General features: G+C 36.9%; 1 protein-coding gene and 1 long non-coding RNA gene across 4 annotated transcripts; both read right to left on the reverse strand.

The window, feature by feature from the left end:
* Nucleotides 1–463: 463 nt before the first annotated feature.
* Nucleotides 464–25,773, reverse strand: dcbld2 (discoidin, CUB and LCCL domain containing 2). The gene is given in 16 exon segments (XM_051118960.1): nt 464–851; nt 936–1,049; nt 1,134–1,180; nt 3,008–3,101; nt 3,659–3,787; nt 3,869–4,016; nt 6,379–6,503; nt 6,600–6,815; nt 7,001–7,041; nt 9,947–10,026; nt 10,028–10,081; nt 15,525–15,597; nt 15,691–15,742; nt 19,030–19,167; nt 21,924–22,148; nt 25,460–25,773. Coding segments are annotated over 16 exon segments (2,016 nt in total). The 5' UTR covers nt 25,566–25,773; the 3' UTR covers nt 464–477.
* LOC127170751 (uncharacterized) lies at nt 4,029–6,372 on the reverse strand. Of its 3 annotated transcripts, none has more exons than XR_007828399.1 (3): nt 5,927–6,372; nt 5,731–5,844; nt 4,029–5,092 (listed from the first exon to the last, which is right to left on the reverse strand). It is a non-coding gene; the product is annotated as an uncharacterized LOC127170751 (long non-coding RNA). The 3 variants fall into 3 exon arrangements; XR_007828397.1 differs by having other exon boundaries at nt 5,617–5,844; XR_007828398.1 differs by having other exon boundaries at nt 4,029–4,973; nt 5,478–5,844.

A 25,773-nucleotide genomic window follows, 5' to 3' on the forward strand; every position in this document is an offset into this window, starting at 1 on the left:
CACCTATGTAACAGCAGAATACAATACAACAGTGCAAAATGACAGTGAATCACAGTGTTATGAGTGTCCGTCTATTCATTTGAAATGCGATCATTTGTTATTCTGCATAAGGGTGGTTTTGTTGAAAAGATCTTTGCCTAAAGGGAAAATGTGCCTTACAATGAGCGATTTGAGATGAATACATCTCCGCTCTCAGAAAAATGCACAGATATCTAAGGACTCACAGTTTGATAGCAGAGCACAGTCACAAATATGCACACACATTTAGACGTATGATTCACACAAAACACCCACAAAACACAGTAGTGTAACGAGATCTCTGCTGTTCTCTCTCCTGACATTCCTGTGTGTTATTTCAGTGATAGGACTTGCGCGGCGTACAATTTGAGACGGCACATTCTGATCTGATCTGCAGATTTCTGGGAAAGGTAGTGTTCAGCTGAGGGTTTCCAAAAGGGTCCGCTCTTTTGTGATTCGTCAGTCTTTTTTCTGACACGGTGCATTGTGGGTATTCTGTGGCACTTGGTACAACTCTCCTTCTGTGGGTGTGGCTTGATCAGATGTGTTCTTCGGTGTGTCATAGGCTGAGCTTGCTGATTGGCTGCTGTCTGTCCGAGCCACTAAACCACGCCCCCTAAATGGAAGAGTGCCTCCTGATAGGTGGTTAGCCCTGTCAATCATGATGGGTGTGGCATATTCAGTGCCAGACGCAGGAAGCGGCTCAGCGTAAGCGTGGTAATGTTCCGGGGGAATAGGTGCGTCGTACTCGGGGGCTTCTCCTTCTTCAGGCTTAAATGTTGACCTTTGTCCAAGAGAGGCCATTGTACCGGTAACAAGTGGTTGGGCGTATTCTACACAAATAGGAGAGAAATAGGTTGTTAAAGGTTTTGCTGGAGAGAATAAAACTAATTTGAACAGTTTGTTTGTATGTCTACCTGCAGGCTCCACTCGGGGTCTCTGGTGGTCCACTCGTGCCGTGGAACTGTAACGAACACAGTCGTCTCCATCCAATTTAGAGGGAAGCAGCTGTTTCATACTCTTCCACCACACTAAAACACATTCAAATGCACATTTAATAATTCACATAGGTTAGGTGGAAATGTAAAAGAGCGAACAACTGAGAATGGACACACCTGTGCGTTCCCAGTGTGGAAGGTCATAAGTCACCTCAGGGCTTTTTCTGCAGGTTTGAATACAGATGGTGAACATATTGTCTCAAACACGTTGTTCTTTCAGCCTATTTGCATTAAGGTTAAATTTTTATGAACAACATAGTTTTAAAGAAATAGTTCAACCCAAAATGAAATTTCTGTAATTACTCACCCTCATGTCAAACCTGTAAGCAGTGTTGGGCATGTTACTTTGAAAAAGCAATTATAGTTACTAGTTAGTTCTGACAAATAACTGAGTTAATAACTGAGTTACATCATTATAAAAGTAAATAATTACCAGGGAAAGTAACTACTGTGTTACTGTGTTAAAAAAAAAAAAAAAAAAAAAAAAAAAAAAATCAAATTCAACAAATAACTTGAAACTTGAAATGAATTACATTATTTGTTTACTCACTGGACTAATATTAAATATCTGATATACTATATATGTAAGCTTAATGGCAGTTTTTAAAATTTCTCAACGTACATTTAGCATCAGTCAGTCAAGCATTATAATACGACATTATGATAATTTAGCATTTTAGAACTTTAGCAATTATAACTTTACTAATTAAAATAACCATGTATGTATGCATTTTTGTCATGTTGACTGAACTTAGGACAGGTGGTGGTGCTTAAGATATTATTTGTAATTTCGTGTTTGTATAAAAAAGGGGGAAAAAAAAATACAGATAAGATAACAAAACTACTACGAATTCTACTACTAATAACTATATAAAACGCACTAAGCATTAATGAGCAGCTGGGTTCATGAATAATAATGACGCTGTCTGCGTCGCTCAAACTGATTCGCTGAAATCAAAACAAGGATGACAATAGGTGAGTGCCAGCCAATGAGATTGCCGTTTGCGCATTAGTTCCACCTACTACCGGAGAAACCAGCAGTTCTTAAAAGCTGAAGAATTCCAAAGGAACTCTGTTATTTTGAGAGGAAAATACAACAAAGAATATTGTTTACATGTAGCGCGTCAATTCTGCATGGTATAAGACTCTCGCTCTGTCTCTTTCTTTGCGTGTGTGTGAGACAAAGCGGTGGCTAGTCGTGTGCCTTCACACTAGAGTTTACGGTTCGTCAATTGCAGGTACGCTGCACATCCATTCAGATCACCACATTTTATTGTCAGTAACCGTAACGGCGCTGTAACGGGAAAACGTAATTCATTTGATTACTCGATACTGACGAAAATAACGCTGTTAGTAAAGCCATTTAGAACTCCGTTATTCCTATCACTGCCCGACCTTCATTCATCTTCGAAACACAAATTAAGATATTTTTGATAAAATCTGAGAGCTTTCTGACCCTGTCTAGACAGCAATGCAACTGACAAGGACATCGTTGAAATAGTCCATGTGACATTAGTGGTTCATGAAGCTACGAAAATACTTTTTGTTCGCAAAAAAACAAAAATAACAACTTTATTCAACAATTTCTTCTCTTCTGTGTCAATCTCCGCTACGTGTTCATGAGAGTACCACGACACATGCGTGTGGTGCTGCTGACCCAGGAGCTGCCATTTGGATCCACTAATGTCACATGGACTATTTTAAGTCAATTTCTGGACCTTGAATGTTTCAGCTGCGTTGCTGTCTATGCAGGGTCAGAAAGCTCTTGTATTTCATCAAAAATATCTTAATTTGTATTCTGAAGATGAATGAAGGTCTTACAGGTTTGGAACGACATGAGGATGAGTAATTAATGTCAGAATTTTCATTTTTGGGTGAACGAACTCTTTAATATTAGCCTAAAATACTTTAGCGTAATGATCTATTAGTGATTTTTTTAAACTGTTCAGATATCAAATAATTTATTGACATATTTGAATGTTTTTACTGACCTGTTCTTCCACAGCCATGAGCAAACCATTACTAACACAGGTGTTGTCAGAACCACCACCAATACAGGAACCAACACTGCCACCAGCGCCACATCTGTTACACAGCATTTACACAGCACATTAATAACATTAATCTAGAATTAGGCAAGTTAATACAAGGTAGTTGAACTAATTAGAATTTGGCTATTTCAACCAATTTTTGCATGCGGTTTGTATTTTTCTACTTTCTAGAGTAATTATTAACTTGGCAACATGCTAAAATGAGAATCAGCTGGAATCAACAGTAAATCCTAAATGAGTGCACTTCATATGAGAAGGATCTGAAAAGCGAGTTTACCGCCTACATAAAACATCTTAAAATCAGATATTTATGAGGTTCCATTTCAGCAAAGAATGCTGCCTGAGGGGCAGTTCATACAGTGTATACTTTTGCTCTCCAGTGTGCTGCTTTTTCATTGTTTTTCTATGTAAACGTGCTAGACTGAAGCGTCTAACCACTGAATTCACTTTTTTGCTTATGACAGCATTCTAAAAACCCGGCGGTCAAGTTAAACAAAGTTTAACTTTTAGAGGCCTTGAGTTTATCATTCCACACCTTTGCATTTTTAAAAAAGCTATTATGTTAAATAACTGAATGAAGTATGTTCTCACCATCGTGAGAGTGCGGAGGCATGGTGGTGTTTCGGATGTTGGGCGTTTGCGTTGTCCTCTCCTGTAGGGGGGGCACTGTGCTTTTTCTGCGAGGTGGAGGAGGGGGTGGATGGAAGATTCTTGGCCTCGCTAACCAACACAAAGAAATCCAATCATGTTTAGCATGGCGAATTGGCCAAATCTGAGTCTAATTCCTCTGATTAGTCTCACCTGCATGAGGTTGGCAGCCCAGCAGCTCCATTTTAAGGGCGATCCTCTGGTGCCACTGCAAGGGACATATTCGGATAAAGCGCGCCTCAATTGGAGGAATGAAGTTGTTCCGCACTTCCTGGAGATAGTTGGTGTTGCCTTGGAAAATCTGTTACAGAGACACAAGGACACAGTGCCTTGGCAACAAAGAACATTTGGCCTCAGACCAAGGTCCATCTTATTTACGCCTAATCAATGCGATTCTCGTTAAGCGCTCTGACAGTCGATGGACATTCATTATTAATGACCACAGAGTGCACTTTAATTTCAGGGTCCTTAAACCTCAGGAATGTAAAACCCTTTTTTCCTGGAAATATACAAACAGTGATGTCATTCTGCAGCAGTTCCAATACTACTATCGAATACCCACCAAACACAAAAGAAGAATGGACAACAAAACACATGGTCTGCTTCAAAACCTAATGAGCTGGATATGCTAGTCAATGTATGGGAGCTTTCAAGATACCTTGTTTTGGCCGAATAGAATAGAATAGAATAGAAAGCACATAGTCTGCTTCAAAATCTACTGAGCTGGATATGCTAGTCAATCTATGGTGCCTTTCAAGATACCTTGTTTTGGCAGAATAGAATAGAATAGAATAGAATAGAATAGAACAGAACACACATGGTCTGCTTCAAAATCTACTAAGCTGGATATGCTAGTCAATCTATGGTGCCTTTCAAGATACCTTGTTTTGGCAGAATAGAATAGAATAGAATAGAATAGAACAGAACACACATGGTCTGCTTCAAAATCTACTGAGCTGGATATGCTAGTCAATCTATGGTGCCTTTCAAGATACCTTGTTTTGGCAGAATAGAATAGAATAGAATAGAATAGAATAGAATAGAATAGAACAGAACAGAACACACATGGTCTGCTTCAAAATCTACTGAGCTGGATATGCTAGTCAACCTATAGTGCCTTTCAAGATACCTTGTTTTAGCAGAATAGAATAGAATAGAATAGAACAGAATAGAACAGAATAGAACAGAACACACATGGTCTGCTTCAAAATCTACTGAGCTGGATATGCTAGTCAATCTATGGTGCCTTTCAAGATACCTTGTTTTGGCAGAATAGAATAGAATAGAATAGAATAGAATAGAATAGAACACACATGGTCTGCTTCAAAATCTACTGAGCTGGATATGCTAGTCAACCTATAGTGCCTTTCAAGATACCTTGTTTTAGCAGAATAGAATAGAATAGAATAGAATAGAACAGAATAGAACAGAATAGAACAGAACACACATGGTCTGCTTCAAAATCTACTGAGCTGGATATGCTAGTCAATCTATGGTGCCTTTCAAGATACCTTGTTTTGGTAGAATAGAAGAATAGAATAGAATAGAATAGAATAGAATAGAATAGAATAGAACACACATGGTCTGCTTCAAAATCTACTTAGCTGGATATGCTAGTCAACCTATAGTGCCTTTCAAGATACCTTGTTTTAGCAGAATAGAATAGAATAGAATAGAATAGAATAGAACAGAACACACATGGTCTGCTTCAAAATCTACTGAGCTGGATATGCTAGTCAACCTATAGTGCCTTTCAAGATACCTTGTTTTGGCAGAATAGAATAGAATAGAATAGAATAGAATAGAATAGAATAGAATAGAACAGAACAGAACACACATGGTCTGCTTCAAAATCTACTGAGCTGGATATGCTAGTCAATCTATGGTGCATTTCAAGATACCTTGTTTTGGCAGAATAGAATAGAATAGAATAGAATAGAACAGAACACACATGGTCTGCTTCAAAATCTACTGAGCTGGATATGCTAGTCAATCTATGGTGCATTTCAAGATACCTTGTTTTGGCAGAATAGAATAGAATAGAATAGAATAGAACAGAACACACATGGTCTGCTTCAAAATCTACTGAGCTGGATATGCTAGTCAATCTATGGTGCATTTCAAGATACCTTGTTTTGGCAGAATTTAGAATAGAATAGAACAGAATGGTCTGCTTCAAAATCTACTGAATATGCTAGAATTTCAAGATACCTTGTTTTGGCAGAATAGAATAGAATAGAATAGAATAGAATAGAATAGAACAGAACACACATGGTCTGCTTCAAAATCTACTGAGCTGGATATGCTAGTTGATCTATGGTGCCTTTCAAGATACCTGGCAACAAAAATAATAAATATGGTGGGTGGACCAAAATAAATTGAGGATGAATACATCTAGATTTCATTTAAAATTTAATACAATTGTAAATAAAATTTAATCCAAAATTTTACTTAGTATTTAGTATTTATTTATTTATAGGTACTACATCCTAGCATCAGGCATATATCAAACTCTGTTGAAATAGACTGAAATACTGTGCACAGTGGTGTTGCAGCAAACATAAAGCATTCCAAATCATTTATAAAGTTTCTGATGGTTAGAATCCTGTCGTAAAAAGATTTTGTAACATAGTTAACCTAACAATACAAACAAGCCTCTATACCTTGTTTTTATCTGATTCCACTTCTTGATAAGGTTTCCATTGCTGTCCATCATGGCTATAGAACACCTCATAGGCTGAAACGTAAAACTGATATTCTTGGAGGGTGGAGCCAGTGGTGGTAATACCTGAGAAGCAAATGACTGACCAGTCAAGATACAGACAAAACACACTGATCCTTTCTTTCTCTCTCTCTCTCTCACACACACACACACAAACTCTACCTGTTATTTTTTTCTCTTTCTTCAAGTCCACTTGAATCCATTCTTTTGTGTCGCTGTTGGCTGCTGCCCACGGACGTCCTGGTGTTTTGAGGCGAGCCCCTGTGGGGCCCCAGACAGTGGGCTCCTTTCCGTGACCGCCCCATTCCCACTCTGAAGAGGCTGTGATCTGAGAGTCGCTGACCACCCCCGACTCCAATCCCAAAGTGCCATAGCAACCTTGAAGAGAGAGGAAAATGAAAGGTGCTATTATTAGATCAAGGTGTTGAGCATTTCTGTAGAAGTGACAGGAATAAAGAACAACTGTCTTTATTAAATCTTCAACTTATTTTAACAGAATTTCTGAACTCTTTTGAAAAAAAAAAAAAACATTCTGCAAGATACTATATTACTGATTCACTCACCACTAGTCTTGAAAGTAAAAAGGCTTGGGGAGAGATTTCCACTATAAGAGGGAGAAAGATAAATCAATGAGTTTATTACATAAATGGAAAAAAACTTCAACCAAAGAGCAGAATCAAATCAAACTACATTTGCATTTCCAATAGAAAATACCAGTGCTTGCAAGGCAGCAAAATGCTTTAATAAGTTAAAGTTTTAGGCTTTGATTTTGTGTAAATTAAATGCTGCATCAGAGAAACATTGAGAAATGTTATGCACACAGCACGCATTCAGTTTCCACCAGCTGTGGAGGAGAATCAACACACAACGCAAGATCATCTTCACGGTGTAGACAACCATAGATAGCTGCAAATAAATGCATCCAGTATGCAAATGTTAAGCTGTCGCTTAAGCTGTGTTCACGTCATGTCAGAATTACCATAATTACCAGATGACAATTTAGAGCGGTTCAGGTCCTCTGACTCAGAAAGTATCCGTTTCTATGGCAACACATGATTCATAATGAAAAAATGGATCCATGTGCTGCTTTGTTGTTTATGACAGTACTTAATTCACTACATTAATTCACCTCTGTATGCTCTTGCAACATGCTGAAAAAAACATAACTATAATATAATTTTAAAAAAAGTAGAAAAGCTTTGATACATTTTACTTTCCAACTTGTAATTAAAAGTTCAAGAACGATAGAGATAGTTTTTACTATTTAAGTTTTAAGTTTTACTTAATTAGACTAATTCAATACTTCCTAAAAAAAAAGCCATAGTAAATATAGATATGAAAGGCTGTTTCTGTCACTAAATAAAAGATAAAAAAAGGTCATTGCGGCTTTGTATCTCACAATTCTGACTTTTTTCTCAGAATTAAGATATCAGCTCGTAATTCTGAGAAATGAATTTAGAAATGCATGATATAAACTCGTGATTGTGAGTTATAAAGTCAGAATTGCGAGATATAAATTCACAATTCTGACTTTTTCTCAGAATTGCGTAAAATAAACAGTTGCGAGTTATAAAGTCAGAACTGCAAGATATAAACTCATAATTCTGAACATTTTTCTGAGAATTGCATGATATAAACTCACATTAGTGAGTTATAAAGTCAGAATTGTGTGAAATTAACTTACAATTGTAAGTTATAGTCAGAATTGCAAGATATAAACTCACAGTTCTGACTTTTTTCTCAGAGAGTGGATTCTTATAAATACCTGGGGGTTCATTTGAACAATAAACTGGACTGGACAGACAATACAGCTGCAATTTATAAGGAGGAACAGAGCAGACTCTTTCTGTTGAGGAAATTAAGGTCTTTTGGTGTGCAGCATGCACTACTGAAGACCTTTTTTGACTCTTTTTTGGAGTGGTCTGCTGGTGCAGCAGCATCTCTAATGCAGATAGGAAGAGATTGGACAAATTGATCAGGAAGGCAAGCTCAATCCTGGGGACGCCCCTGGATACAGTACAGGAGATGGGAGAAAGGAGAACGGTTGCTAAGCTATCATCCTTGTTGGAGAACGACTCCCATCCACTGTATGAAATAGTATCATTCCAGAGAAGCTCCTTCAGTGACAGACTGTTACATCCTAATTGTCTGAAGGAGCGATATCGAAGGCCTTTTCTTCCTACTGCTGTAAGACTTTACAATTAGAGCTGCTCCCAGTGAACCATTTACCATAATATATACTGTCAGTTACTTAAACATGCATTGCTGATATTGATACTTAAACTGGGTAATAAGAATTAACTTAAATTGGTGCAATAGTAATGTATGAAATGGTGCAATAACGTAATTGAAACTGTGCAATAACGTAGTGCAATTTGTTTGTATTTGGCTTTTTCTTTTTCCCTTCTTCTTTGTACTTGGCCCTATATTTGCATTTCTTTTGCTGCTGAAACAGAAATTTCCCCATTGTGGGACGAATAAATGTTTATCTTATCTTAGAGTTGTCTGAAATAAACAATTACGAGTTATAAAGTCAGAATTGCAAGACATAAAGTCAGAATTGCAGACATAAACTCGCAATTACGAGTTAAAAAAGTCATAATTGCAAGATATAAACTCACAATTCTGACTTTTTTCCCAAAATTGTGTCAAATACTCACAATTGCGAGTTATAAAATCAGAATTGCAGACATAAACAATTGTGAGTTATGCAGTCATAATTGCAATATATAAACTCACAGTTCTGACTTTTTTTTTTATCATAATTGCGAGATATAGACTCACAATTATGAGATAAAAAAGTCAGAATTACAAGATATAAACACAATTCTGACTTTTTCCCCAGAATTGTGTAAAATAAACTTACAGTTGCGAGTTATTAAATTAGAATTGCAGACATAAACTCACAATTATGAGTTATGAAGTCACAATTGTAAGATATAAACTCACAGTTCTGACTTTTTTCTCAGAATTGCTTGAAATAAACTCTCACTAAACTCAGAATTGTGAGATATAAACTCGTAATTGCAAAAAAAGTCAAAATTGCGAGATATAAACTTCTGACTTTTTTCTTGCAATTCTGACTTTCTCAGAAAGAATTTTAAGATATGAACTCGCAATTGCAAGTTATAAAGTCAGAATTGTGAGATACAGACTCATTGAAAAATGTCAGAATTATGACAAATATTTTTTTGTCTTGCAATTTTGACCATTTCTCACAATTGTGAGTTTATATCATGCAATTCTGAGGAAAAAAAAAAACAGAATTATGAGATAAAAAGTCTTTTTAATTTTTTATTTAGTGGTGGAAATGGGCTTCCATAATAGATAGATATATAGATTTGGGGTTCCTTGGCAAAAACACGGAAAACCTCTACATTAAACATTTAAAGGATAAGAAAAGGATATTAAGAGGAATTTCAATACTGTACTGCCTTGCAAGCTCTGTAATCAAATGAAATAGATTTTCCCATGAAGAAAGCAAGCAAGAATGCAAATGGGTTACTCACGGCACAGATGTCACATTGTTGGCCAGTGAGCTTTCATAGTGTGGGATGCCTTTGCTGCTGACCACACTGATTTGCCCCCCCCAGAGTGTTGGAGACCACACCCGCATGAATCCCGGCCAGACAGAGAGGAGAAGACTGCAGATAAAGACGGTGAGACATTAAGACAGCTGACACTGACTCACTCACCTAAAACCCACAAGCTGTGACTTGGCATGATGAGGTCACATCCTTGAAGCAGAATTGCAGTGGTATCATTTATGCCACTGTGATAAAGGATGATGGATGATTCATTAGACTGACTTCTTCCAGAATTTAGACTGAGACTTACACAAACACACACACACACACAGTTCTCAAAGGCCACATAAACACCGCAAAGTTTCGGGATTCACAAATGCAAATACAATACTACTCAAAAGTTTGTGCTCAGTAAGAGGTTTTTAAAGAAATGAATACTTTTATTCAGCAAGGATGCATTAAATTGATCAAAATCAATGATAAAGATGTTTTTGCTATATTAAATGAATGCAGCCTGGGTAAGCATTAGAGAATGTTCCAAAATGTTAAAAATCTTGCTGAACAGTAGTTTATTTGTGAGAACGAATCTCCTAAATGATCTTTTAGTGTTGTGTACAGTCGCTCCTATAATCTTAAACTCGGGATAACATATGAGGTGACAGTAGCAACCAGTAATGTATTATTATCCTGTAATTCTTAGTAAACCACAGCTGACAGACGTCCACCATTTGATTTGCTTATTAAAAGGGACAGTTCCCCCCCAAACTGTCATCCTTTAATCACCCTCATGTTGCTCCAAACCTGTATGTCTTTATTTTTTCTCTACGTGTGGAACACAAGAAAATGTTTTGAATGTTTCAACTGTTTTGGCCATATAATGAATGTCAAAAAACAAGATTTTTCATTGCATACACTTTTTTTTTCAAAATATCATCTCTTTTCTCAGGAGAAAGTAAGTCTGACACAAGTAAATGATGACAATTTTCATTTCTTCTGCTTTTTCCTGCTCTACTTTTAACAGTTTGAAACCAACTGAAAAATTGTCTGTCAGCATGAATTCCTATTAAATTCAGTTGACAGTTGCAGTTGACACTCAAATAAATAATCAAATATGTTTGTATCCTAAAAAATCATGTCGGGTGCAACTTGGCATTGGTTAATTTTCAATTGTGAATGTTGACTATAGAATGTTATTCTGCATGCATTTTGCAGACTACTAATAAAGAATAGCAATAAAGCTTGCCAGAGAATACAACTCATTTAGCAGCTTATGAGGTGACAGGAAATGTACCACACTTGCCATCTGCTGTGGCAGCACATAAAGGACAAATGCAAGTATCATTTACACACCTAATGTGCATCCTTTCCTCCACTTTGTTGAATTAGGACCTTAAAAAGCTCCTTGTCTCTCTTAATACGTTGCCTAATGTGTCCAAGAGCTGCACAATTAATCAAATAAACAAATCAAGATTACGTTTACAACAGAAATGTCTGCCGTGCATGTGAACGCAATACAATCAGATGCATTTAAATCAGCCTGTCAGCAAGAAAAACAGTCCTAACAAACAAGTTTTAAACAATCTGATGCACAGATGCGTGTTTTACGGTGCACTTATACTGTTTGCGGTGACACTTGAATGCACATCATGCTGAAATCACAGCTTCCAAAGTCATAAGTAGGAACTTCCCAGAAGAAAACAACCACATCTATCTGCAGTGTGTACATGGCCAGAGCCACTTGCTGCCCAGCACTGAAATAATAGTAAAATTGCAAGTTTAAAAAGCAAAAAAATGACAGTTCTGATTAAAGATACACACAGAGTTGGGACTCCAAACCAAAAAGAGACCACAGGCACTAGACAAACTCTCAACACCCACACACACTAGGCAAACTCTCAACACCCACACACAACAACACCGCAAACATACACCACTTCCTCTGGGCAAAATAAAACATGGCTCTTGCCACAAACAACGTGCACGCACACACACGTTCTTAAAGGCGTCATATGGGCCCCACACTAATTCAGAGGGTGTATCTGAGCTGAGACACAAGACTGCTGTCAGCTGGTCTGCATTAGAAAACCATTCAGCCAAACCTGATCTAACATCTCCCCGAGAAACACGCTGTCATACACGCATAAAAACACACGCACATACATCCAAACACAGACACGGATACCAACACACCCCTAAGAGACCAAGAGCTCTAAAACTGACACGCAGAATCATTTACAATGACTCAACTTCAGAAGAACGCTCAGTTTTTCATATTTAAACACCCTAAACACTGGGTTCAAGTTTGAGAAACGCTCTCAAGAAGATAGCTGCCTATTGTGTTCAAACTGACTAAATGAAATCATCCAAACAGTTTAAAGAAAGCAGGAAGCATTAAAGCAGTGATGAGGTCATCAGCTATGACCTAATGTACAGCAAAGACAGTGTGCGGTCGCTCTAAAAGAAATAATCTTTTGTTAAATGCAGCTGACAGCATCTGTGACATGCTTTTCATTACCATGGACAAAATTGGTAAAAACAAATTTAGGTACGATGCACTTACAATCGAAGCCTGGTAACAAAACACGCAGAACCGTTAAAGTAAATACGTGTTTCAAATAGGCTGTTGCTTTAAAAAGTATAACCCAACGGTTAAACATCACGTGTTAGCATGATTTATTTGTGCAGTTGTGCAACTTCAAGTGCATGTAAGACTGTTTTCTGTTTCTTAACCAACTTTCTAAAAAGATGCAATTCACTGAATATTTTTTTTCTCTAAGTGAATGCGTTCTCTCTTATATTATATCAATACATATTTCTTACAGAATGAAAGAAGGACAGTTTTTATAAACATTTCTTGAGAATGTAAAGCATTCAGATGGATCATTTCAAACATGAAGCCATTGAGAATATTTTACTTTGAAGAGCTGAATCACAGCAGTTAAAGAGGATAAACAAATCATATAATGCAGAAGCAACAGCACCCGCACGTCTTGTGTCCCTGAGTGCTGTCTGAGTCAGATCTGTTCAGTGAACTCATAGACTCAGTCTGGTCTCAGTGGTTCTGAAATAATCAGTGAATAATGACTTAAGGGGGTCATGAACTGCCTTTTTTATTATTTCGTACTGTTCTCTGATGTCCATTTATAATGTTATCAAGATTTTTACATTAAAAAAATACCAGTTTAGAAGTAATAGGCTATCTTCTGTCCTTGTTTTGACCCTTCTCATTAAAACGCTCTGTTTGAATAGGTGTGGCGGATTGTAGACTTGGAAGTAAATGTGCACTGGTATGATTGGCTAACAGTTGTGCATGTTTGACAGTCTACATGCTTTATAGATGGATGCATAAATACTCATTAAACAATCTCTAATAACACAATAAGCAATAGTGACCACAAAATAAAAGCAGTTACTCACACATTTCGGATCCAATATAGTCAGCACAGCATCGTCTTTTAGTTTCAATCTTTCTGAAAATCCTGCATCAAATTGTGCCTTGTTTATAAATGAACCCGAGACAAAATGAAGTGAACAAAAGACCAAGTTGTGCTGCGACATTACTGTCAGATCCAATATGGTCGGCAGAGCATCGTCTTTTAGTTTCAAACTTTCTGAAAGTCCTGCGTCGAATTGTGCACTGTTTGCAAACAAATCCGCAATAAAATGAACTGAACAAAGGAACAAGTTCTCACTGATGCAGTCTGGATCTTCATTAAAAATAAAGTTTATCCACTTTTTCCTAATGTTGGGATCAAAAGAAAGGCAATGCAAAGACTATTTTTCCGCAACTTGGCATTGCAACCACGCCTCAGAATGTGCACAAATATTAAGCTCTCTCTGAAGCAGGGATTTTGAAAATGAAAGTGAAACCGATAAAACAGCGCACATAAGAAAGTGATTGCACGCTCTTGCAAATGCACCCCTGATGGAAGTACCCTGACGCCAGCTCTGCTCTGAACTATTGTGTGAATGGACAAATTTGCACAAACATTACGTCAAAATGCTGGTCTTGGTAATTATCCTATAGAAGACATAGCCAGCTGAACGCCATGTGTCAGTGCACTGTATCAGTGCATTCTTGTAAAGTGACAACACTTTGTTAATATTAATCATACAGCAACAAGGAATTACTCACTGCTCTTGATTGAATAGCTTTAATAAAGATTAATCTTTAATTTACACAGTAAAATTTGCAATGGTATTTTACATTTAATTACTTTATTCAATTTCTGTACCTAAAAACTAATGTTAGACCTACCTGAAAAATCACTTTTTATTTTATATGTATCTTTACTCCATTGCATCCATTTGTGCTGTTGCTTGTAGTTAAGATTATTCTTATTTTATTTATTTTTATTTGACATTATAGTTTTTCCCTAAACACTGCACATGCTGAACCGTACCAAAACCGCTGTCATATTCAAAGAATTTGCTACTGGCTATTCAAATGCGAGTTTTGAGCAATGTAGAGTAATGCTTATTGTTTGTCGTTTCTACAATCACAAATGCAGACATGGTGTTATGTTTACGTGACGCACATGTAAAAAGACCGTATGAGTCATTATAATCAGGAATTATGTCCTCACTGGATCCAACAAATGCCTCATTTACAATGAGTTTTATTGTTTTTGTCTCATCGCCCCGGACATGGCATCATAACATGGTAAGGGGCGTAACATTTCTGTCCCACGCTTGAGGTATTTGGCCAATCACAACAAACTGGATAGCTGGCTAATCAGGGCACACCGCACTTTTCAGAATGATGAGCTTTGTAAAAATCAATGCTTTTCCAAAAGGCACAGCAGAGAGGAGCAACAATAATGTACAGTACTGTATGTGGAAAATAATGTGTTTTTTGAACCTCAAACTGTGCAAACACATTGCACTCCAGCAAATACACAAAATAATGTGCTTTTCAGCAACATCATATAAAACAATATGGTAAGACACACCAATCTGCAATATCAAGCAGCCAAACAAGCTGTTTTGCTCAGCTAAAAATAGGATGCTGGACGTGGATGAGACCAGAAGCAGGACCCATAAAATGTACAAATGGCCACACACACTCTTACGAAAAATAAGGCAGATAAGCCAGATTTTTTTGTTTACAGCGGTAAGGAAACTCTATATCGCTGCTGTTCCATAAGCACCACCTACTGGCAGAGAATACATCTGCATTTTCATTCAGTCTGTCTGCTTTTTGCTTTAAATCTTAAAATTATGCAATCCAATTCATATCAAAAACAACTTCTCATGCTATGTATGTAGCACTACTGTCTGTTCAAAAATACATTTCCAGTTTCCAAACTCGTGATCCCAAAACCGAGGTAGGTACCAAACTGTGACTTCTGTGTACTGTTACACCCCTAATACACAAACATTCACATAAAAAGCAAAGTATACCTTGTGCTTAACAAATTTGTAATGTCTCCTTTTGCATTCTTTAAATAAAGTCATACAAGTTTGGAACAACATGAGGGTGAGTGAATAATGACAGAGTTTTCAATTTTGGCTAAACCAACCCTTTAATCTAACGTCCACTCAACAGTAACATACTTACATCTCTGTATCCGTGCGGTATGGTTCCCGAAACCTCTCCGAAATCAGTCAGGCATCCAGCAGGACAGAATTTACTGTAAATGCAGGATGGGAAAATGAGACACAGACACACATATATACAAGAACATGAACACACACACACCCCAGACAGCTATAAACGTGGGTACCTGAACTCTGCTTCACTGAAGTGCTCTCCTTTTTCCAGACAGGTGATGAGGTCTGAAGGATGAGAAAAGAGAGACATTTTCTTTGAACCCTCTTGAAATATGTTTACCTCTGTCAGATAAAGCAGCACATCTGATGGTTGCCATAGTGACACTATTGATTACAGTCATCCTTCCACACTAAAATAATACGCAGCCGTGTGCGCGTGTGTGTGTGTACTTGTTTTTGCTACATTGTGGGGACCAAATGTCCCCACAAGGATAGTAAAACCTGAAATTTTTGACATTGTGAGGACCGGTCTGCGGTCCCCACAATGTTAAAAAATTATTAAAAATAGTAAATAATGTTTATCCGAAAGTGTAACGATGCAAACATGTTTTCTTTAAGGGTAGGTTTAGGGTTAGGGTTGGGTTAGGGCATAGACAATATTGTTTGGTCAGTATAAAATCTATAGAAGTCTATGGAAAGTCCCCACAATTCACAAAAACAAACGTGTGTGTGTCTGTGTGTGTGTGTAAGTGCGCACTGGCACTAGTAACAGACTGGTGTATTGTGTTTCATTTTTGTGGATAAAAGCCTCCATCTGAATGAACAGATCAATACCAACTAGATTCACATCCGTTACTTTTCCCAAAGAAAATGAGTGGTGTTCGCTTGTGCAAAACTTCCTGCCACAATGCTGGAATGTGTATGACTGTGTGTGCGCATTTCAGGTTCAAGGTATTTTGTGGTGTTATTGTACCCATTACTCACACCCACAGCATGGACTCATCTGTCTCTTTCCTGACTCATGGGAAATATGATCTCTCTCTCTTTCTCGCACACACACAATCTCTGAGTACTGGGGTAAACAGGTGTAGCTCCCACATGGCAGTGTGAACTCCTGACCTCATACAGCTCCAGAGGTCAAAGGGCAAATGTCATTGTTAAGACACATCAAACACAGAAGTGCACAGCTGTGATTCCAAAGATTTGGAGGCTCAGGATGTGCCATGCTGTACAGAGCACCTTCACAAATGTGCTTACACTGCAGTTTGAAACTTTCCTGCAGCATTCAACATTATTACAAAAAAGCACTTTTTCTTATGCCTTAGACATCAGAACTAGTTATTTAACAAGTCCCTAAACCTAACACTGTCTACATCAGACACAAGCAGCTATATTATGTGCACACAGATACAATCCACCTAATTGAAACCTACGTAGCAAATTTGAGTAATCAGACAAAACTACAACACCTCAAATAATGCAAATGTCTTAATAATAAACTTCTTTTATTTTCAGATTACTCTTGTATTATTAAAGGGATTGTTGACTCAAAACTGAAAATTCTGTCATTAATTACTTACCCTCATGTTATTCCAAACCCGCAAGACCTTGGTTCATCTTTGGAACACAAATTAAGATTTTGATGAAATCCGAGAGCTTTCTGACCCTGCATAGACAGCAACGCAATTACCATGTTCAAAACCCAGAAAGGTCTGACACAGAAGAAATTGCTGAATAAAGATGTTATTTTTGTTTTCTTCATGCACAAAAAGTACTCTCGTAGCTTCATAATATTACATTTGAACCAATTAGCTCATGAACCTTGAACATGGTAGTTGTGTTGCTGTCAATGCAGGGACTAAAAGTTCTCGGATTTCATCAAAAATATCTTAATTTGTGATCCGAAGATGAACAAAGGTCTTGGTTTGGAATGACATGTGAGTAATTAATGACAGCATTTTCATTTTTGAGTGAACTATCCCTTTAAGACATTGAACAGTCGATTATAGGAGTTATTAAATAACTGCTTAACTACATTTTACTATTGAAGATGCTGTTGTTTTTTGAGTGTTACTGCATGATGATACAGCAATCAGGTGGTACAAGTCAGACCTTTCAGAAAATTCAAGTTTACAAGTTATAATGACAAGTTCCACAAGGATATAAACACATTTTACAAGCTGTAACCTTGTAATTGTGGCAATTTTGCATGCCATGAACACACCATATGCAGTCCTAAGTGAAGTATACTTTAGGCGTCTCTAAGAGCCACATTTATGCTACGTACATCGATTAGAATTTTTAATCTTGCAGCATTTTTAGCTCTAGGTTTGCTATAACTTAATTGGTATTTAGTGATTAACTTGCATGTATACCCTATAGAAATTGAAGGAGTCGCCCAAGCTACAACAAAGTCCCTTTAAGGCAAGTCATTTCACTCGGCAGCCATATTTGAATGTGGAACCATCAAATTCTCCAGAACTGTTCATCAAGCTTGCGATTAAATTTCACATTTGAAATCACCAATGAAATCTGACAAGAACTTACTCATAAATATTGTTCCTTATGCTCTAGTAGCGTTAAAAAAAAAAAAAAAAATTCAGGCTAGATCAGCCAATGCGCATTCGCAGTACTGAGCGCAAGTCTCAGAATGTTGACTGTTTCTATAGCAACCGGGATTTCTAATGGCAGTCGCACTGATGCACTAACTTTACTAATCAACGATTGGCTCTTTCATTAAGAAGGCGGGGCTTTGCTGCCATAATGAGCGTTGCGTTTTCCCCCACTCAAAACTATAGCAAGTCTTGTGTATTCTTTAGTCTTTGGCTACAACTAGGGGCCAGAATATGGATATGGCCATTAGGCAACCACCTAACAACAGCCCACAAGCCCTTAGCAACATGGAATCCACTTTCACACATGAAAATATTAACACTTGCAAGTAAGTTGGAAAAATCAAATTGCAAACTCTGTGACAAAATTGCAAACTCTGTGACACTGTACTGTATGACACAACTAACAGCCGTTACATAATTTCCTCTCATTTTAAATGAGTTTAAATTATTGTCTCATCTGTTAAATTAACTGTCTGTCATTCATAAGCTCTCTGGACGCACCCTGGAACCAGGAAAAACCCTAACACTCTTACAGTCAGAAACATACTCCTGAAATAACCTTTCTAATCAGTTTCACATGATGTTCCTCAGTCTCATCTGAACAAAAACACACACAGTTGCCATAGCAGCTCCTTTATACATCTTGAGACACATTTAAGCCTGCTTCAACATTAATTCATACAAACACAAGCTTTCACACATACAGGATAAGTACACTACTATTTAAATTTTTTTTCAAGAAATCAATACTTTCTTTCAGCAAGGATGCATTAAATTGATCAGAAGAGACAGTAAAGACATTTAAAATGTTACAAAAGATGTCTGTTTAAAATAAATGCTGTACTATTGAACTTTCCATTCAAAGAATTCTGAAAAAAATGAATCACAGTTTCCACAAAAAACATATTAAGCAGCTGTTTTCAACACTGATAATTTTAAGAATTCTTGACTGCTTACCTGTGTGCTGACTTTCGGTGTAGGAGAGAAAAAGGCCACGGCCGTTGTTGTGGGGTCCACTCATGAACTGCACTGTGACCTGATGCCCCTCCGACTGTATGACAGTGTCTCTCCATTCTTTTCCTCCACAAAACTTGACTACAGAAAGAGAAATGGAAATAATTTTCAGTTCTTTTCCATTGATTCATCAGCACTAATGTAGTCACTGTACATTAGTGGGTGGTTTTGCTGCCATTACATAGTATTATAGTCAAGCACAAAACAGAAATTCCAAACATGTTTTCTTCTCATTGTGACATATATAGAAGTAAACATTAATTTACTTACATTATTTTAACATTAAGGTAATTGCCAGAGTGAATTGCTAAAAAATCGTTTATACTGTTTGTTACACTTATTTGTTTTTTTTTTGGTTTATCTGATATTATTTATAGTTTTTACGGTATTGTATAAGGGATTGCAAACTTGTTATATTTATGCAATAATAACCGCTCTCATACAATGACAATAAAAATATTTTATTAAATTCAACAAAGCAGTATTTCATAGTGATGCGCGCTGTACATAAAACAGTCTTCATAAACATGTCAAAAGATTTTGACAGAAGAAATGACGCTGTTTTCATTAACTGATGTTATGCCACTAAACAATTTTCTTCCTTGGTAGATTTATGTATTTTGCAATCACAGCACTGGCCATTATTTTTAATTAAAGGAAACATAGACGTGTATCTTTAGCAAATGAGGCGTTTCTTGGAGGTTATAGAGTATTTGTCACAGTTACGTCACTTGCATTGTGGTGGCAGAAAAACACTAGTAACAAGTGGAGGACGCCATTCGTAGACATTTAAACAAACATACTATGGATGAAACCTGCTGTGATTACCATACTTTTAAAGCATAAATTTGATTTAAACAAACATTTTAAGCAGTTCATAGGGAACATGCTGTATTAGCCTACCGTTGCAGCATGAAATAATATTTAAACCTGTAATATTTTATATAACGTCTACCTATTTTATCTCGCAATTCTGACTTTTTTCCCCGCAAATGCAAGTTTATATCTCCTAGTTCGAACTTTATAACTCGATTTGACTTAACAATTGTGAGTTTGTTAATTCCGATGGGAAAAAAGCCAGAAGTGTTGGACGTAAACTTCTAAGGCGAGGGGAAAAGACAGAATAACGAGTCAGAATGTTTAAATATAAACCCAAATTTACCTTTTTTTTATTCTTTTATTTCATGGATTCCATAGACTGCTACTTAAAAACTTTTTCTGCCACCAGACAGGCTCCGGCCACAAAAAAACGTCATCACTGTTTGCAAACACCGAATTGGTCTATGGCACAATAAAGAATGATCATATGATTTTACGTACTCCAATTGAGCTGTAAATGTGGAAAAATGGTTTCCGTTGTAGTTTTGCGAAATATTTCTTTTTTGAATTGCCTGAAAAACCACCTCACGCAAGCATAAAAACTTTTTTTTTGTGAAATTGATGACATTTAGATTGGGCGTATTTTCAATTCGCCATTTTTTGGCCAGCATTACTTATTTCAACCAAAATATAGAGACGATAAACTAAAAGAGATGGACGTTCTACATCAAATCAGTGGCTCCTGTGTCTGCAGCACCACACGCATGCAGAAAATAAATTGTTGAATGAAGCTGTTACTTTTGTTTTCTTTTTGTTTATTTTGTTTGTCTTATTTTGTTTTGTTTAATGGGCCTTTAACGTGTCAGTTGCACTGCTGTCTATGCAGGGACAGAAAGATCTCGGATTTCATCAAAAATATCTTAATTTGTGTTCCCGAAGATGAACAAAGGTCTTATGGGTTTGGAATGACATGGGGGTGAGTAATCAATGACAGAATTTGGATTTTTGGGTGAACTAGACCTTTAATACCAGTTGTAAATAGGGCCATGGATTCAAATGTTTTGAAAAGACCAAAGTACTTTTTTCCTAATCCTAACTTAAAGGGGAAGTTCACTTCCAAAACAAAGATTCACATAAAATGTACTCACCCCCTTGTCATCCGAAATGGTCTTTCTTTCTACAGTTGTAAAGAAATTATGTTTTTTGAGGAAAACATTTCTGCATTTTTCTCCATGTAATGGACTGATATGGTGCCCCGATTTTGAACTTCCAAAATGTAGTTTAAATGCGGCTTCAAACGATCCCAAATGCGGTTGTAAAAGATCCCAGCCGAGGAAGAAGGGTACTTTTTAAAAATACTTTTTAATCTCAAACGCTCGTCTTGCCTTCCTCTCCCTGAACTCTGTGTATTCTGGTTCAAGACAGTTAGGGTACGTTGAAAAAAACTCTGAGCGTATTTTCTCCCTCAACTTCAAAAATCATTTCAAAATCATCCTACATCGCTGCAGAAGTTCCGACCCAGTCTTTGCAAAGTAAACGTGCAAAGAAGATCAAACACCCTTAAACACCCTGCCTGGACTGTCATGAACCGGAACAAAAACAGTCCAGGCAGAGTAAGACAAGACGAGCGTTTGGCATTAAAAAGTATATAAATTGTGTTATTTTTATTAAAATAACGATTGTTGCGCTAGATAAGACCCTTCTTTCTCGGCTGAGATCGTTTACAACTGCATATGGGATTGTTTGAAGCTGCATTTAAACTGCATTTTGAAAGTTCAAAATCGGGGCACCATATCAGTCCATTATATGGAGAAAAATCCTGAAATGTTTTCCTCAAAAAATATAATTTCTTTACGACTGAAGAAAGAAAGACATGAACATCTTGGATGACAAGGGGGTGACTACATTATATGTGAATCTTTGTTTTGGAAGTGGACTTCTCCTTTAACGTCGTTTTTTTGTCAATTTATATTGGAAATACAAATGTAACTGAAGACTAGAAAAAAACAATTTCTCACCAATTTCCGTTCGCCCTGGTCCGTGGCCATTATAGAGTCGCAGGTAAGACACCTGGCAGTTGCTTGTGTCTATGTCAAGATCGGTAATGCGCACAATGATTGTGTGTCCAGTGGTCACGCTGATCTCCCATTCACACACAGAGTTTGAGGGATAGGACAGAGGGTACCCCAGAGACGCCAAGCTCCCACTGCCCACACCCAGTACTGTGTGTCCACAGCCGTCCCCTGAAAAAACATCCAGAAATGATCAAGCACTTTCCAGAGCTCAGATTCTATACAAGATAACAGCATGGAACTCTTGATTAGTGTTATGGAAATTTCTGTCTAATATGGATGTGGAACAATCAACATAATTTAATGATATTTGCATGATCCACTATGGTTTGATAAAGAAAGTGTCCAAATTTTGTCTTAATTGTGCACAGAATGTTTTGGGTTTTGTCACTTGAAACTTAAATTTCATTTGGTGAAATGTTTTGCTTGAAAATTGTGCAAAAGAGCTGCTTGTTAAATCTTTAGAGGTGGAGAAAGAGAGAGAGAGAGAGAGAGAGAGAGAGAGATGAGATCGCATTGCATTGCAGCTGCTTGCGCCGCCTGTCACACGTTTACACACCGAATGAAACTCAGCTTGCGCTGTTGTTACGTAATCCTTGCTGGACAATATTCAGACCCCCGGAGCAAAAACAACAGCCCTATCCACACACACAAACACCTCTAGTCTCAATGTTTCCCCTAGCTTTACTCCACCCACACAAACCTTACACTTCCAAAGTTTTATGCACAGAAAATGCTGTCAGCTATTTCAGATAACATTCAGTATGAGAAACTGGAGCTAGTTTTAACACTGAATTTTTCCCATTAATACTTTTATTCAGCAAGAGTGCAGTAAACTGAAGTGACAGCAAAGACATTTACAATGTTACAAAATCACAATTTCTTCAAAAATATTATGCAGCACAACTGCTTTCAACATTGCTAATAAGAATTGTTTCTCAAGCACCAAATCAGGATATTTGAATGATTCAGAAAGATGAAGTGACACTGAAGACCATTTCAGACACCGTCAGCTATTTAGTTCAGATAATTATCTCTATGACAAACTGGGGCTAGTTGTCACATGTTTTCCTGACTATATGTCTCTGGGTAGGTGTATATTTAAAATTCAGTTTCTGTATAGACAAATATCTGGAAGTCTTGGCTACAAAAAAATATTGAAAATCCATCATTATTGCGCAAGCTTTAACATTTTGTGACAACATGCCCTTATAACAATGATACTGGAAAGTTTATTATTTGTATGGAAGATAAAATTCACATTATGTACTCATTTGTGATGTTTTTGAACTCAACAGTCAATTGTATGACAGAGCTGGTCATGTGATATCAAGATGGCTGCACCCATTTGTGCATTTATCTCATGTGAGTATGCATAATTTATATGATATTTCTCAAAGGTCCTGTTTCTTTATGTGTAAAACTACTTGGCAAAAACATATATGGGCCATTCTACAAAATTGGTGCAAAGTCGGAGTTGGAAAAAAAGTCTTTTTCCACAAATTGTTATGTATGCAAATAGTATAATATGCAAGATATACATAGTAATTGTGCAGTTAATTCTCATACTGTATTTTCAGAAAGTTTTGTAATATTTGTCCTCTCCCCATATTTGTCACTATGAAACATAGTAACATATAATTTAATTAGAATGGTTACATTAATCTATTAAGATTTTTCTTACATCTACCTTGGAAATAATATTTTTTTTAATACGTTTTCAGATTACAATTTTACAGTTTTAAAAATATTTATGTGATTTATGAGATTTGTTGGTTTTTGAATCCACTTTTTCTTTGTAAAAGGCAAAAAGTTGATTTCAAAGCTAATGATTCATTAGCTTAAATATGCATTGAACCAAACACTATTATAACATCTTAGTTGATAATTCAATATACTTTATTTTTGACCAGTTATCCCATGTTTCGATAGTGACTGAACATTATCGGTAGCGACAGTAACATTTTGGTACTGACCACATCACATTACAAAACTTTAACTCGTATACTAAAACAAAATTTTAGCACAGTTATGCACTTTTTTTTTATATTTTAGTATGTTTATTTCCCCAAATAAAGGATTATGTGTTCCTCATTGTCATTACCGAAACAATGATGACATGTTTCGGTTGTGACTGTTTCGGCAGTGACCATTTTAGATACTTTTGGGCCAAAGATGCTAATAAGCACAAGGTTAGCTAGCACTTTCTTAAAAGTTGTACACATATAAAAACTAAATGTTATGGAACAACTTCCAAAAAGTGTGCGTAACTGCAGAAAAAAGGTGTTTGGTAGTGATGTTCCTTAAAAAGTTACACAGATTTTAACACATTTACCTCATTAAGATGGGACCTATCTACTCACCATGTAGCTGAGAGAGAGAGTGGCACAAATATTTCGTTTATTATTTATTTACAACCCAACATTTATTTATCATAAATGTTGGGTTGTAGTTTCAGCCAATAGACTAAAACATACACTGTTTCGGTAGTGACATGAAAATGCAGGACACATTTTTATGCATATTACAAAGAAAATATAAAATAATTTTTTTTGAACTTCACTGTAAAAAAAAAAAAAAAAAAAAAATTACACACACACACACATATATATATATATATATATATATATATATATATATATATATATCAAAAAGATGTTCTTAAAAACAACTATGGAGTAAAATGCAAAAATGATTTCAAAATCATTTTCGGAAGTTGAAATTTAGGTGTTAGAGTTTGGGACAGCCACCTCCCAATTGAAAGAACCCACTAAATGATGATTTATATATATATATATATATATATATATATATTTATTTATTTATATATTAAGCTTACTGATATTTTAAATATTATTGTGGGTTTCAATAGATTTGAATACTTAAATGCTTTTTAAATGTGTTTTTTGGTTGTGGGACAGAAGTTTTCACCAATTCTGTATAGGGCCTGTATTGGGTTAACCTCAGATTGCTTGAGAATGACTAAATCTCTAATAAGTGTGCTGTTAGTTTCTCTGTTTAAATGCAACAGCTTGACATTGGACAGCACATGAACTCACTACATATTTGGAAAAGCAGCGGGGGCAGCGCACGGCCCATGTCAGGCGTTGCGTCATCACGCTCTTCTGTTGATCCAGCTGTAGCACAGCAACAATGTAAGTAATGTAAGCGAACGTAAACAACACAGACTCCGTTATTTAGCCGAGGTGTTCACCCAGTCAACTTATTACATTTTTCAAACCTAGTTACGTGTATCGCTTAGTCACTAGTGTGGTTAAATGTCTTAATCAAACACACAATTGTGATAGTTCATGAACAGAGCGCGGATTTGAACCAGCAACCTTTCAGTTACCAGTCCAGTTCTTCAACCACTACACCACACCACCCAAAGAGTTTGTTGTGAAACCGCAACCATGGTGGAGCAGTTTAGGCGAAGTTTAACAACTCGTAAAAAACTTTAAGCCCCTCTGAAGATCACGTACCCTTCTGCGCCCGAGAGCTTCTGGCACCGAGGAGTAGGATGAAGACGATCAGGATGAAGACCGCAGCCCCTCCGGTCCCTCTGCCCACCATTACCGACGCGTCCATCCCAGCAGCCTGCAGTCCGAATGCATAATGCAAAAGTGTCCCGATCCAGCCGTGCGCGCACGCGAGTCACAGTCCTGTTAAGTGCGCCCGAGTGAGTGTGTGTTTAGTATCAGGATGGTTTTATTGGCGCTTCCTGAACTCTTGAGCGCCTCACCGTTAGAACAAACACGGGCTCTTCATTCCCTGATCTATTACTCGACTTCCTCAA

The sequence above is a fragment of the Labeo rohita genome, chromosome 9, assembly GCF_022985175.1.
Source record: "Labeo rohita strain BAU-BD-2019 chromosome 9, IGBB_LRoh.1.0, whole genome shotgun sequence".
NCBI classification, from domain to species: Eukaryota; Metazoa; Chordata; class Actinopteri; order Cypriniformes; family Cyprinidae; genus Labeo; species Labeo rohita.